Raw genomic sequence first — 16,515 nt, 5'->3', positions numbered from 1 at the left:
TCAAAGGAGAGGAAAGTGCATGCGAAATGTATGTATAATCTAATTTAATCCTGACCCTTTGTAGAAGTCTCTGTGACGTGAAGAAGATATAAATAGGTCTTTGGAGGTAATCCAATCTAAAATAACAATCACTTTAGCCCCTCAGGTCAGATTTAGAAGCGCTACATGAAATGGATCTGTTGCATATGAGTTGTAAGAATATGCAGCCGAGTCATTTGCTCATTGATAATCATCAGATAAGTCTGATGTAACTGTAGTTTCAGTATGGCAGTGTCTGACATTTCTAAAACAATCAGCCTATATTTGGACAGGGGACTGAGTAAAAGTTTGGCAACATTTGGCTACCAAGCTCTTGCCTGATTAGTGCAGGGAAGACACGAAAATGTGTATCAAAGTACTGTACAATATTTTTTGTTTTCACTATGTTTTCATATCATCTCAAATTTGCTTCATTATTTAGTGTGTTTATTAGTTACATAATTACGTCCATGTACTCTAAAATGTACAGTAAGCATCTAGTCAGAATGTTAACTAGATGGCAATGTCTTTCTCTATCCCATCGTCTGCTTGAAATCTGTTACTGTATGTTAGGATCAAACTGGAGCCAGAATCTTCAGAACTAAATGTGGAAGTGTAAATTAAAATAGTTCAGGATGCACTGCAGCACATTTCATAGTTTATTGAATGCAAAAAGTTCTAATCGCCATCCATATTGGTCATTGCCAATATTTGATATCAGTATTTTCAATGTCATCGCTAAATACAGCACATGTACAGGGCAATTACAGTCAACATGAATGCCTACAGTATCTGTGAAACATGCACCATTGAGCCACCCACTTATTCTCACACTGCAAACCTCACAGGCAACAGAGAATCCAGCTCTCGCTAATAATGGTACACTTTCACAGGCAAAAAGTAAGCTCTAGTGTGCAGTAAGGAAAGGACATTGTGGGCAATTTAAAATTACCCAACACTGGTATATGTAAGCCTATTGCATGCCGGCACATGTGGAAAACATTCACAGTTGGTTAACTGGTTCATTTTATAGCTATAGTTATTGGTTTCAAGAATCTGATCCAGCCATTTCTCGAAATGAACCAGGGTTTCAAAAAATTTGCCAGGGTAGCTTGCTTCACATTCCCACAACAGTTTATCAGAAGTGTGTACATTTAAATTCCATATTTGGTGGAAAGACCCAATATAGTGAAGAAATGAATTAACTTTAATCCCTAGACAGGTTTTTCCTCCAGGGCTAGGTAAGTGAGGGACAGAGGATGTCTGCCTCTGTGCTTATCTGTCTAGCATGCTTTGGAATCATAGCACACACAACGGAGAATGATTAAACGAATAAGGTCCACTGGAAATGACGAGCATAATTCAAGCAAAAAGCCCTTTGGTTATAAAAGGAAAATCAAGTCAGGTGACCAGAGCACGAACGAGGAGTGCACACTCTGAGGTGTTCTAAGAAAAGAAGCAGACAACAGGAACCTTCAGGGAAATCACATCAGATTTCCTGAGAAAAACAAAAGATGAAAGAGAGGCACAAAAATGCAGGATAGCCATCATCTCGACAGCACTGTATTCCCAAATGTTCTCATAAACATCTGCAATCACAGACAAGACTAAAGAACCCAAGAAAGAAGAAAAAAAAACGTATTCTGCAAGAAATGTATTCAGAGGCAGATTAAAAGACGCTTCTATATTTTCCAGCCACGCTCAGTGCAGATTACAAAACAATGAAGGACACACTGTACAGAAGATTGGAGATTCACACCTACCTTGCAACAAGCATCTCAAAGCACCAAAGAATCACCCACACAATTCTTACAAAAAAAACCCTAGGAGTACAGAGAACAGAGTCTTACTGCGGTATCAAAGCCATGACAGGATGAACATTTCACCAACAATAATTACTTCTTGATTTCGAGGTGATTTATTACTTTTAATTTTTGGCTCCCTGGGGTGATCTGTGGTGCCTTTCATATGCTTAATTATTAGCTTTTCAATAAAGAAAAACCAACTTGTTGGAATCTTTTGGCATGGCATAGTTACTGTAAACAGTGCTCCAATAAAGTTCTGTACCAATATGGTGCATTGAAACACCCTTCTATAGAGGTGCCATCCTTTTGATGAAACATTAAACTATAATGAAGTACTGTGGGTCCATTCCTGCATATATAAACATTGGGATATTTGGGATATACTGTACTATAAATGCCGTACTTTACATATATACATATATACTGTAAAATGTAAGGAATTATAGTGCTAGTGTTTCCAGGATTCAGCCCTAGGGACCCCTCTACAACTTCTCGCAAAGCCAGAGTGTGATCTCTTAAGCAATATGCCATAAAATCCAGAGAGATAGGCTCCAGAAATGTTTATAGAAAGATTTATTCAAAATCTGAAGAGTTTGTGGTAACTATAATTTTTTATACTGGTCAGAATATTCGGCTGCCACTGCATCAGAGCCAAATCTACACTTGTGTTTTCCACACCTGGTAAATGTACAATAGCTCTCCATAAGTCCTAACTGAAATACAGAGCTTTCATTAACAAGCAGCGTTTACTTCACTTTCCATTTACTCCATACTTACGTACTGTATTAAGAGAAGGGCAGAAGTTAATATTTTTAAATTAAAATAAAGAACAAGATAATGTGACATTGAAAGGAAGCTTATCTCTCGTGGTCTAGCCATTCTTCACAATAAAACAAGGATCTTAAATATCATTAATGTAGTTTACTTACATTTTACCATGGAGATATGAGTAATGGGGGATATTTAAATAAGATATCAAAATAGAAAGCACTAGGTTAGCATGTTGACACAACTAGAGTGCTCCTTACCTCTAAAGACACAGAGAGTTGATGTTACCTTTTTCATTATTTAATGGTGTTTGTTTTTTAATAAATGATTTTTACTTACAGAATGCATACACTTAAAACAGAATTCAATGCTCAAATCTGAGCTACAACAGAAACGCTAATTAAGGAATTACGTGGGAATTACAAGACTAAAAAACAGCACCAGCCTCTCTCCAATTGAAGAAAAAACATACACAATTGTATGTTACAATACAATTTCTCATTCCTACTGATTACTACAGTACAGTATATACTGGAACAAGTAATAGGTTTATTCCATGCTGAAAAAAAGAAGAAAGAGAACACAACGTTTCGGCCGTGGAGCCTTCTTCAGGTGTGAAGAAGGCTCACACCTGAAGAAGGCTCCACGGCCGAAACGTTGTGTTCTCTTTCTTCTTTTTTTCAGCATGGAATAAACCTATTACTTGTTCCTTTGCAGCCTACGCATGCTGACGCAGCTACCCACCTGAACTACGACAGTATATACTGTACTTGTTACTGTATATCAGGGCCTTACATAACAGAATTCTGAAGATCCACTCTGATCAATTTTGAAAATAGTAAATTTCTTGAGTCTGACAGTATTTTGTGATTGCATTGTGCAATGTATTCTGTGGAATCTGACCTAAAGTGTTTGTATCCTGCTTGGGTGCAGAAAAGGCTTTAAATTGCCAACATTGGATTATTGATGGGAAGATCTAGAGCAATTAGGCTTGGCCATGGATTAATTAAAATGATTAAAGCCATCTATAGCACCCGCTGTAACATGGATCCTGACTGAGAGTCAAAATACCTGGCATTTTCCTTTTCTGTTTTTGTTCTATAATTGAAAGGATATGGAAAGGATCACAGGATAAGGTTGTCAGGGGAGATAAAATGCTTTCTCTTATTTACATCAACGGTCCTCATTTCATAATTTGATTATGACATCCTGCTGTAGATCTCATAGATCTTGAATTTGATAAATCACCTTTACAAAGAACAAAATTTACAGTGAAAAATCTATGTGCATCTGCACTCCCATACGCCATTTTGACAGACTGGAACACAAGTGGTTTCCCTAAGCAGGTGTATTCAGCTTCTGTAATAGTTCTCCTTACACTTCTACAGTAATTTTGTTTAAAGTTTCCTATATCTGTATAGGTGGTCAGTAGTTTTTTTTTAAAACAGTTTTTAAAAAATATTATTCTCTGCATAGATACTACTTTATTAATTGAATTCACTCTGTGATCTCTAAAAATACGTACAAAGAAGTAAACAGTCATGTACGTATAGTACATCTCATTGCTTCTCTGCATCCTGAATCCCTTGGTAGCTTGTCTCTAAGCAGTATGCCATTACAGAGTAAATTACTTACCTGGTTAGACTGTAGCTCTTTAGACTGTACCTCATGGTGACAGGTAGAGAAACATAACAGCTCCATATACTCCGCACACTATCCTTTTTATAGTATACCAGACAGGGTATATTTTAATGAAAGTTATTTGACACAGCCAGAATGAAATAAATACGCTTTACTGAACAGTGTTGAATCTTTTGTGTTTCCAGTTTGATCCATTAGGGGCATTTGTACTCTGAGAAGCGTATTCGGTAGGTTTAGGCTTTTGTCTACATTCCAGGGCCTTAAACAGACTTATGCTCTCCTTTACTTCAACACCTCAAGTACAGTATATGATGCTGTACACTCCCTTTAACAGCATGGTTGATCATTGACTCTTGTGAAAATTTCATGGCTGTGTTGTGAGCCAAAACAGTTGAACATGAGAAGCATCGCTGTTTTGGAATTGTGGCTCAGCAAATGTAGCTCTCAAATCAAAATAAAAATGTGATTTAATCAAAAGCAGTTTCAGATTGTTCTAAATCCAGAACATCTGGTTAACACTGTTTCAAACATTTGATAGGGCATGGATATATTTTTTGGTTTGCTAGATTATGGGCCCTTGTATCTTCTAGGCACTTTTTGAATTCAGTCCAGAAGATACACAGAACTATAACCCAACAAATGCTTAGCGTTAGTGTGAAATAAACCATAACCCAAGCCTATTGGATGATTTTTTGTATATGCTGCTTAGAGATTGGTTATGATTAATAATTATATTTATTTGTGGAATTATTATTTTTTCTTATGGTTAAAATAAAGTTTACTCTTCCCCTGGCAGTCTTTATAAAAGTGGAAAGAATTTTACTTTGAAAATGCAAATCAGCTTTCTTCTATAGTTGGTATGGACCACTTTGGCTTTTCGTTTTAATACAAGCTGCCTATCCTCAGTGACAATCTTGTAAATATATCTGTCCAAGATTGAACATTATAGAAATATAGACATACAGTACATTGACTGAAAACAGACAGAGATTAAGAATGCTCTATCTATTTGATCATAACTTCTCTGTGTCATTTAACAACCTATCCAATGCAGCTCAAGATCTGGATATTAATAATGCAGTGGAAATTCTATGCTTTCATTGAAAAATTTGCTGATGTGAGAACTTCATCCCATACATATGGGACTATTAATAAGCAAAATATGTAGCTTATTACTCAATAAAGCTATAGTGAATGCAAAGAACTCTTCTTAATGTGCTGCCGTTGAATCTCATGGATGGACTGGCAATAATTATGAAGACTCAAACTAGTAGTAAAATCTTTCCTAAGGTTATCATTATCGAAATCTAATTTTAAATTACTCCAGCTACAGACAATCCAGCATCCCAAATACAAACACCAAACTAAACACATAAACATAAAATGCATTTTTTTCTTTTACTAATTTACAAGTAAACGGATTTCAGAAGGCAGTGTGTTTTTTTAAAAGGCCATACACCCCCATACATGATATTCCAGCCATCCGTTTTCTAATTGCTTTAACTCAGGCTCACCGGGGATGTCAGCCCATCACAGGGCACACACAGACAGACACAGGTGCGCACACACTCACACAAGGGCCAGTGTTCCCAGAAACCAATTAACCTACCAGTATGTCTTTGAACTTCTGGGGGAAACCAGAGCAAGCAGAAGAAACCCATGGGGGAAATACAGGGAGATAATGTAAACTCCATGCAGATAGCACCCCAGGTCCAGAACTGAACCCAGTGCTATTATGCAGCAATGCTAAGGACAGTGTCACAATCCGCCCTCAACTATGTCACATTTTGTTGGGTTACAGATGATGTAAACCCATTTTCTAAAGCAAATATTTTTAATCAAAACTTGAGTGTCAACTGAACACATTTATGAGTGAAAGACAGTAACAGCTTCAAAGAAAAATCCAACATATGTTAAGTCTATAAGTATTACTGCGGCAAACCTAAATGAGTTCTGGTACACAAAATTATTTTGACAAGTCACACAATTAGACGGATGGACGGTGTGCAGTAATAATGGTTCATGTTATTTCACAACAAATACAGTCCACATGTCTCTATAAGATCCTTCCATCGGGTGGGGCATTCCTAGAAAAATTCAACCAGGAAGACCATAAAGCTTTCAAAACAACTCAGGGGAAAAACGTTTTAGGAAGGTACAGATAAGGAGAAGGCTATAAAAAAACACAAAGAATGAACATGTCTTTGAGCACTTTCGTGAAGTTGAACATTAAGAAACAGAAAACATATTATATCCACCAGACACTGCCTAGATCTTCTGCACGTTCAAACTGAGCAGTGTTCAGAGAAAATCTCCCTGAGTCAATAATATCCTGGTTACAGCACCAAGTCTGCCCTGTATGGCAGAGTGTCAAACCCAGGTCAAATCCAACATGGAATTCATAACAAAGCATTTAAGTAATACTGCAAACATGTCTCAAAAGGTTTAATGGTCAGATGAGACCAATTTGTACATTTTTGGCACAAATCCAAAAGGTCACCCAACCACCTTCATTCCTAATGTAAAGTGTGGTGGAGGCAGCATTATTTTTATAGGGCTATTTTTGATTAGTAGAGACTGAGAAGCTTTTCAAAACCGAGATTAAATGGACGGAGCAGATCACGGGCACATCTTGGAGGAAAACCTGCTTTACTCAATTAAAGACCTACTGTATAAGGGGTATACAATTTCATTTTTTCAACATTTTCACCTTTAAGCAGGACACAATGGGCATGGTCAAAGTTACACTACAGTGGATTAACAAGAAGATAGTTAATGTCTTTGAATGGCCAAAAGTCCTGACTTAAATCTGATGCAAAATCTTTGGCAAGAACTTACAAGACAGGGCTTGATCAATACTGAAAGCTTGATCAATACTGAAAAGTAGATAAAAATTGCACTATGCAAAAACACTAACACCTGTAGTTGTTTCCAACATTGACTAGGGGGTGAATACTTACACAATTAACATTTTGCTTTAAAATGCATTTTTCTTTCACTCATAAAAGTGTTTTGATTAAAAATATAGTGTACACTTTAAAAATGTGTAGTATAGTACAGTACGTGTTTGTGTTTGAACAAAATGGGACATCATTAGAAAGGGTTTAATACTTTTGGCAAGGCACTGTAGTGTATATACTGTATACTGTTCACACACATAATTGCAGAACTGAAATTTTAAAATGGACCAGGGTCAAGTTTAAATTTTGGATTTAATGACCCACTCATAATGTTTTATAATCATAAAAGATAGTAAGCACTAGAATTCTAGAATGCTAAGGATTGTAGTAATTTACGGTGAACTCAATCATAGTATGCAAGCCATGGTTTAAGCAACTGAAGAATATGTCGTTTCCACAATATCTGGCAAGGGGGGTATACACCGAGATAACATTGCTCATGCCATGAATAAAGCTTTTTGTTGGAGCATGCAGTGGCGCATTTAATTGGAGGTACATACTGTAGTCTGGAGCAGATTCATTCACTTGCAATACCAACTTTCCTGTTTTAAAATATACACCGATTTAGAGTTTGGAATTTAATAATTAAAAAAATAAATATTTTACGTTCAGTAAGCGGAGCAATGAATCAGTATTTATACACTATACAGCATATACAGTACAGTACGGCAAGTCAACAGGATGGTATATGGCACAGCTTCTTTCTCCTAACCCCAACCTCATACCAAATCCGTCTAACAGTCTAAACGTTAACAGCCTCGCATGGCTAATCCCTGTTAAGACTATGATTTATCTCATCCTCTCTCGCTCTTCGATTTAGTCACCGGAAAGGGGACGCGACATTTCTCGCGCATAATCAGCCGACTGTTCCCTTTTCTGATTTCACAGGACTTTCACAGGACGCGCGGTGTTTCATACAGTACCTTATATACAGCATATAACTTTTGGGGGAGTTATATATACAACCCGTGAGCGATTATATCAAGATGTCATCCTTTTTTAAAAGACGTAATTTATTATCGCAGTAACCGCGCCACACTCTTCAATGAAATCATTACATTTGCAGGTTACAATATCTAGCTGTGGCTAGATTACTAGTGCATACCGATTTCTTTTATTGTGAGCTACTTATTAAATGTATTGTTTCTGTCAGCGGTATTATTTCATTCATTGGGACATCGGAAAATTAAAGCAGTTGTCAATGTTTTACTCTGCATTTATCATACTGCCAAACCTAAAAAATGATGGTGGTATAATATTGATTTGAAGCAGATTCCGACCGCCTTTGTGTTTTTTTCCCCAACATGATAAATAACCAGCGACAGACATAGGTTTTGTTTAGCTTCAATTTTTAGCTGGTGTCCCAAGGGTAGGACAGCCAAATAAACACCCTTGAATTACAGTACAACACATTTTCCCATTCGCCTCAGCCCGATGTACTGTTATTTCTTGAAAATGTAGCGCTAGAGGGAGCTAATGTTTTTCCTCTTTACTGCAAAAGTACATTTCAGCACCCATTAGACGGACAGCTCTCTTGGATTGCTTGAAGGTTTACATTAATACCTATAATTTTTAGTGCGAGTACAAAAAAAAAATACGGACATGCATATAAGCTGGTCGAATATCTAATAATTTACAATATTTTAGTTTATTTAGTTGGTCCCCAAAAAATCATTGCAGTTGTCATTCCAGATGGTAAAAATAATATCCCTATGACTAATAATATAAATATCAGCACTGAATGTGTATGTTATAGTCAATTGTGTGTAGCATTAGTAGACCACAACCATTTATTATTAAAACAATACTTAAGTCATGTTTAATAAAGTTTCAATTTGGGGCACGTACATTTTGTTGTAGTCTTGTTTCTTTAACGTGACTTTAAAAATAAGAATCCTGGTAGTTTATAGATGACATGAGGGCTTGACTTGGTGTAATTCTTTATATAAAGACAAGGCGCTTCTAAGAAATCACTTCGCGATAAATATGGACTGCGAGCACAGTGATAACGTGCTACCACCTTAAAAATAACAGTTAAAATTATAATAATGACAAAACTCTAATAATCACTTTCAAGTGACTGCCAGGACTTCCCTACTGTTTATCGTGGAAAGGTGGGTGCGAATTCTAGTGCATTTAGTGTGAACTTTCTTTTTTTTTCCCACAGCTGGGCACAAGTTTCCCTCTGCTTATGCAATAAATTTCCCGTTAAGGCTGCTGGCAAAGAAGGAGCGAATCCCTACCTACGTGAAGACGTACCTGATTTGTTGATATTTGTGCATTTTTGGGGATAACCAGTTGCACCACAATATGAAGAGCTGATGTGACAAATCCAGCTAGAATAGCCCACGTCAGTGGCAATGGAAGCATACTGTATGTCGCAAACAGGGTGAAGAGTACGTAGCCGATACCATCTCCGAGCAGTCCGTAACCTAGCCCCGCCGCCAGAATCTGAGTGGCCATTGCTACCCAAGTCACCACGCCGCTGTATTGCAAATAGCTGTGGGAAGTTGTATCTTTCCTAACCACTACTAAGGCACAGATCACCACCTCAATGCCAGTAAAGAAGCCCAGAAGTATGCCTTTTATAGGGTCCATTGGTGCAGTGGCCAACGTCAAGTGCAGAACCAAAAGGGTTAACTTTGTTAAAACGTCCAAAATGTTCATCACCACCACGGACTTGCGCCTCTGCCCCAAAAAGTAACGTTGGTAGAGACGCTCAAGGTCCCTTGATTTGAAAGAGTTTCTCAAAGTTGGAAAGATGACGCCTCTGTACGTGTATCCCCAGTTAAGGAAGAAATCAGAATTGCTCGGGGCACAGTCTATCTGGAGGAATCCCAAATCACTGCTAGCCCTCTCGGGGAACACTTTGGTCCCGCCATTATTGTGCCTGTCGCCTGCTGCTGTCTTGCTTGTCGATTGTTTTCGAATGCTTTGGCTGTAAGACTCATCCGAACCGATAGTTTTTGCGCTACTTTGCTCGTGTATGAAACGTTGCTCGGTGATGTGTCTCACAGCATTTTGCCAGAGGAGTCTTTTCGGTCTGGTGTTGCTGTTGCTGGTTGGGGTTTTGTTAATGGTGTAGAGTTCGTCGCTTGCACTGGAACACCTGACTTCAGATAATTCCATTGTTTGCAGTGGCCTCCGTTATTTTCTGTTTTACACGTCAACAAAACAAACGAATAGGCGTGTGAAGCTTTTTACTTCCCATTCCGAAACCTGGGACAAGTAGATCCTGGCGTACGTGGCTCACGGACTTTCATAAAACGGGCATCTGAGGTTGTAAATCTGAAGAGCATTGCTTTCAAAATATTTAGCTTGGAGTTTTGGCAAGGTGCAAAGTATTTTTTTTTCGAGACACACCCATGTGTCCCATGATAAAGACAGAAATATCTCGCTTAGTATCGATTACAAAGCCAGGTTGTTCAAGTCCAGTAACCATGTGCCGAGTCTGTAATCCTTAAAAGCAGATTTAAGATATAAGATACGGCCACGAAACTTAAAAGAACATATCTTACCCAAGGTAATACATGTATCACACAAAACACATTCAAGATTAACTTTGAATACGAACTGAATATAAAATTAGTCCACGAAAAGTTCAAGTTCATTGCATATCAGAATAAAGGTTATATGAGTCAGCTTCGTTAATTTCAACAGGATGCTTTTATGAATATTCCGTGTAAGGGCGCACAAAAGCGCTGCCGTCTTCTAAACGGATAACAAAAAACTCTTCGCATTTTATGGATTTCCCAGTTTGCAGCTATTTCGAGAGCACTTATTTTAAAAGCATGAACCAGCCTCTCTCGAGAAAGCAACGTCCTTACATTTTGGAGAAACAGATCATTCTACCCCAGTCTGTAGACAAAAAGACAAAGGAAATAAACCCCATTCTGATTTGCTGGGACGTCAGACTTCGAGGTTAGAATCTTCCACTTGAGAAGAACGCAGACGGTTCCGTTTCGTCCTGTCATTACACACACACACACAAAAAAAAGATTCGACTTTGATGAGTCAGATTCGTGTCTCTACCAGAAGTAAGACTGGGTTGCTTGATTAAACATCCACCACCTCATTTTGATCGGAAGGTGAGGTGTACAACACCAGCTCCATGTGCAGGTGGCCAAATGCCAGACGCAGCTTCAGCTTCACGACCCAGGACAGTGTTAACAGGCAGCGCTCAGTTCCCTTTCCAACCGAATCAGCGCTCTTCAAGTGAACAAAAAAAAAATATGAAGAAATGGAGAAAAAAAAAATCAGCCAACGGTAATCACTTAGGGAAGAATCCGTCTCTGACCGACTTGGATTCCTTTCTTTCAGCTTGTATGCATGAGAATCGGGGGGTGCCGTGTTTCCTCTTCTGGCTAGAATTAGTGTTGATAGCATTAGCGCTGAGTATAGAGTGGATTAGAGGAGTAAAGTCCTGGTCAGAGGAGGTAGGGCTAACAATGTCAGCTGGGTCCATGTGACGTCACCCAATCACACTCTTTTGAAACATTTTCTTGTTATTGGTGCAACTAACAAAGAGAGGAGCGAATAATTTAGCGCGGCGGAGAGAACAAGCCAAATGTCCGAGGCGAGATGAAACGGATGAGCTGCCTTTCAGGCACAAGCTCAGAGGGCAAACTGATTTTTTTTTTCTTGCCTTTTGCCGTTAATAGTTTTTGGTTCATTTTTTTACAACAGCATCTGAAAGTTTATGCTGAAAAGAATGGGACGTGTGCTGTCACAAAGAAAGCAATATTATTTCTTAATTGTGTGTCCTTGAATTAAATGGGTTTGCATAATAACGATTGTTTATTCTTAAATACCAGTCGTGTTGTAGAAGGTTACGGTTTGGACGTACTGTACTGTGCAGTCTGAAGTCACAGCGCTTTTGTTTTTCACCGTAGGGCTCCACAACAACAACAATAAGTACTGTATACTCACGTCAACAACAAGCTGGAGACTCAAAAAACAACGCATTTCCTTGATTTGCTTCAGTTAACATTTTAGAAGAGATCCCGGTCGTGCTTGCAGTGGTGGAGATTTGAAAGAAAATGCCCTGAATCATGACTCATCACACGTTCCCTGCCTCAGTGAACTGAGCGCTCACCTCCCCCTTTTATTTATTTAATGGATGAAAGAGTTGTTTTGGGTGATTTAACTTTTTCTTTACTGCAGACTCTGAATTATTCAAATGCTCATATAAGTGCTTTTCCATTCCTTTCCCCAGTAATAGCAGGGATCTTTTTCATTTTTCATTGCTTTGGTTAGATTACACATACAAAATTGTACATCTTAAGAACTGATTAGATGTGACTTCAATCTTCTTAAGAATCTCACGTCACACTCCTATTGTATTGTCGTAGGTATGTCCCTCTTTTCTGATGATTTTTTTTCTTTCTCTTGACTAAACTGTGAGTTTATTCCTCCTGTATTCTGAATAAGGACCTCAGTGTAATACTTAGTAGTGATTTGTTTCAGCAACCATGATGCAATCAATAACTGAACCAAAATTCCTCTGACACAATCTGAAGATGACAGATGCCTGAAGTTATTCTATTGTTCAATATATCTACCGTCCCACTGACCATCTTAAGCATAAGGCCAAATGCACGTTTTCTTCCTCCTCATCCTCTCCGAACCTCTGTAAACTAAATGCAGACTGCGACTTAATCACATACTGTACAGTATGTGCAAGTGAGGTACCTTTCTGCTCACTTTGAAACCTGCTACAGTCCAAGTCAAAAGAGCAATGAGGGAATACAGAGTTTGGAAGCCATTTAGGCAGATACGGTAGAAATCCATCTCCTTCACTGGATTGTCAATTCTATGTGAGTTAATGCTTTGTGGGGAGGTTCTGTCTGTGTCCTTTCCTGCTCTTTTAGAATGATGAAAAGGATAAAGGATCATGGTTCATTTCTGATACCTGTATCCAAAAGATCCATCCATTATCAGAAAGCCACATTGTCTTGATTAGCATCGTGGCATTCTGGAGCCTATCCTGGAAGCACAGGGCGCCAGCATAGGAAGGACATGGTACCAGTCCACAGGAGGAAGTATACAGTATTTCAGAATTGCAAGAACACAGGGCCATTTTAAAGACACCAATTAACCTGGACAGTATCTACAGTTTTTGTAAGGTACAGTAGGAGGTATCCAGCAGAAACTTACATGTGCACACTAAGAAACTCCACACAGATGGTGACTTAATCTAGAACTAAAACAGTGTGTTTGTGCACCACTGTGCCACCCATAACCAAAAATATGTTGTGAAATAATAACACTGTTTGTGGTGCAGTCTTTATTCTCTTAGCAATTTGTCTTGTGTTGCAAGTAGAACATCCAAAATATGTTAGCTTATATAGTAGCTCAGTCCTGTGTGTCCTGTATGTAATAAAACCAGTTCTAAAACACAAGTAAGTGAAACACAAGGGTAGAAGTCATTGACAAAAAAGCGGCCCATAATAATTTCTGGAAAAAATAGATAAAAGGTTTTTCCGCCAATGAATGCGAAGCATCTACATGGCTGAAGTGCGCCTATTACTCCCTCTGTGTGACCTAGAAAAGATGCTGGGAGGCACATGTCTAATGTTCTGTCTTCTGATTCTCTTTTACTTGGTGGTGACACTTTGCCCGGGGCAAGAGGGAAAAAAAAAGATTCATACGTTTAGATTGTACCTTGTGATAACCTTGACACAGTCTATTTATCAAGCACACTGCTACATGCCATGAGTATAACCTATACTTTTTTTAGGTTGAAGTGCTGTGTAGAACATGGTGATGGGCTCCCCAGTAACTGACTGAATTGATTAAAAAGGCCAACCACTCTGTGCTGCTTACAGAGCCTCTCCGCTCTGGGTCAGTGAGTGGCATATTAGCCTCCAAACAAGAAGCCTGCTTGCTCATTTTTCACTCTTTACAAATGTGGGCTGGAGTTGCTGAGGTGCCACCCCAGAGCAGTGTTCCACGATTAATCTTTTTCTGCTAATTGTCTGGGGAAAAAAGCTCTTTAGTAATCACATTCCTTCACAACATTTTGAACATTAAATGTTGATTGTGTAAGTTGTTTTCATGTGGTTTTTGTTTTTCACGTGTACGAAAAATAAATCCATCAAGGTATATTGTTGGTGAGATAGTAATAAAAAAAGCCCAAATGCTCTTCACTAGCCTTGGTTTCCTTGAACCAAGGGTATGTCATTTATTTATCTGTTGTTTATTCAGCCATTGTTTTAATTAACAAGCTACATGCATAGTCCTAATAATGGCATTATGATAATAATATTATTAATACCCAGCTGTATTGCTTACAGGAGAGAATGAGTTAGGAAACAGCCTGAGGAATGAAACTTCATGCATTTTTTCCTAATAAACGAAAACAAGAGAAAATGTTTGACATCTTAATCTGAGCATCCTGTTTCTAGAAGGAGAGATGTAACATCTACTTTGCTGAAATGCAATTAAAACGCACTATTTTTGGAAAGTGATGGTACTCCCTGTGTTGGCCCCCTACAGAATAACAGCAATTAACAGTTTTTATTTTAACACGTTTTAATGAGGAAAAGAAAAAACTTTTCCTTCCTCTTTTGAAAGCCATAAATGCCAGCCAATGTTTTATCTCTGTTCTATAATTAGTTACATGTGTCATAATAAAAGTGCTATAACAGAAGCTTGCAGAAAGGCTTACATGTTCCTGCTAATTGTGTTGGGGTTGATTACCCTTTTAATTATACAATGTAGACTTCAAAGTTTAATTTAAAATATGAACTGAAGACATTCCATGCATATTCCACTTTTCCACAACTTTGCCCAGATACTGTTCGAAGACAGCATAATATTATTAAGTGATTTTCCCTAGTTTTATTTTGCTTTCTTCTTTCAGGACCTCCTTTTTACATCCAAATAAAATACAGGTATCTAATTAAGGGCTTTATTATAACCACTTTAGAAAGATTTTAAAGCTTGTATAATATAATAATATAAAGGCTTTTATTACCACTTCAAAAAGGTGGTAACAAAAATTATGCCTCATTAATACTGAAGGCCAGCCAGGAGGGACACTGTCATTTTATTTGTAATATTTTCTATTATTATACAGTATTATGTTCCTTCTGTGGCCTCTTTCCTAGATATCCCAGTAAAGCCAAAACGCATTCAGTCAAAAGCAAAACACCATAAGAACCAACATACCTTATAAGGCTATAACCAATCATAATAAATAACTGACAAACTGACATCTTGTATTATTCCGAACAAGAAATGAGGTTAAAAAAAGGACACCACTGCACAATCTAGCCTAAACCTGAATTTCATTAGGTAAGGTGCAGCTCTGACCTGTGTCAGTAGCAATTGACCTAAGGAAACATGCCTGCTTACTTAAGCTTCTCAGATCTGACAAGTACGTAAGCTAACACTTTCAGAAAGACCTATATTCAACCCACAAAACAAAGCTTTCTGAAAAGTGCAGGCAAATTAACTCATCTTGTTTCTTTTGTTGTGATTAAGTGGACAGAGAAAGACTTTTGTGTTTTTAAAATTGTGAGGTTTTGTTTTCATCTTTTCATTCGTACCTACAGTATAGTAACGTTCTAAGCAAACTTGGTTTACCTGGCCTCCACCAAAATCTGCTCCATTAGGCCATGATTTTGTTTATATACTGCAAACTCACGGAGCAAGTACAGTAGGTGAGCTGGGTGCTGAAATTGATTGAGAACTGATGGAGATCTCACCTGTAGCTTACAAACATGAGTGAGCAAGTTATTGAAGGGACTGATACACAAAATTGTAGTCAATGTAGAACTCTGCTGCAGCATACTGGTCTTCTAGTTGCAGACGTATCCACTGTCTAGAAAGTGGTGAGGCACATTGAATCCCATGAGTTATAGGGAGAGCTGTGTTTGTCACATCTGCTGTTTCTTTTTGTAGCACTACTCTCAGTTACTTAGTTGAAAGCTTAGCTGAACTGATAATTTGCTGAATACTATTTGTTTATTGTTTTCCTTAATTCAAAATTCATTTGGAAATTTCAAGGTATTTATGAAATCGTTTAACTTAAAATGTTTAGCTTCTTAGGGGCAGAAATCCATAAAACTCTAATAAAGTCTTAGTAAATGTAGAGTTACATAAACTAATTGAGAAGTCAGCCATGACAATGCACAAACGTTTTCAATGTATATTTTTGCATGAAAGTCTACAAATGGGAGGTGGAGATTGACTTTAAATTTTCAGAGCTCTCAAAATAAAAAAAAACTGTGAAACACTTTAAGTCATTACAATTTGTAATGCAGTTATTGTATGAGCAGTTTCTATCAGTAATGATTTGTGTCTGATCAATTTGTATT

The 16,515-nt window shown here is 37.8% G+C and overlaps 1 protein-coding gene across 3 annotated transcripts in view; it reads right to left on the bottom strand.

Moving 5' to 3' along the window:
- The window catches only part of adcy8 (adenylate cyclase 8 (brain)), an 81,069-nt gene extending 68,856 nt beyond the window's left edge, over nucleotides 1-12,213 (bottom strand). The window contains exon 1 of one of the 3 annotated variants that reach the window (XM_015354917.2): nucleotides 12,122-12,213. In XM_015354917.2, the coding sequence (XP_015210403.2) occupies nucleotides 12,122-12,157 (36 nt within the window). In that variant the 5' untranslated portion in view covers nucleotides 12,158-12,213. Of the gene's footprint in view, nucleotides 1-9,451; nucleotides 11,877-12,121 lie in introns of those variants that run through there. The other 2 variants (XM_006634449.3, XM_015354916.2) reach the window with 2 other exon arrangements.
- Between the last annotated feature and the right edge of the window lie 4,302 nt (nucleotides 12,214-16,515).

Source organism: Lepisosteus oculatus, chromosome 6 (assembly GCF_040954835.1).
Source record: "Lepisosteus oculatus isolate fLepOcu1 chromosome 6, fLepOcu1.hap2, whole genome shotgun sequence".
In the NCBI taxonomy this organism is placed as follows: domain Eukaryota; kingdom Metazoa; phylum Chordata; class Actinopteri; order Semionotiformes; family Lepisosteidae; genus Lepisosteus; species Lepisosteus oculatus.
Note: the sequence above shows the minus strand (reverse complement) of the source record. Positions and strands in the feature narration are given on the sequence as shown.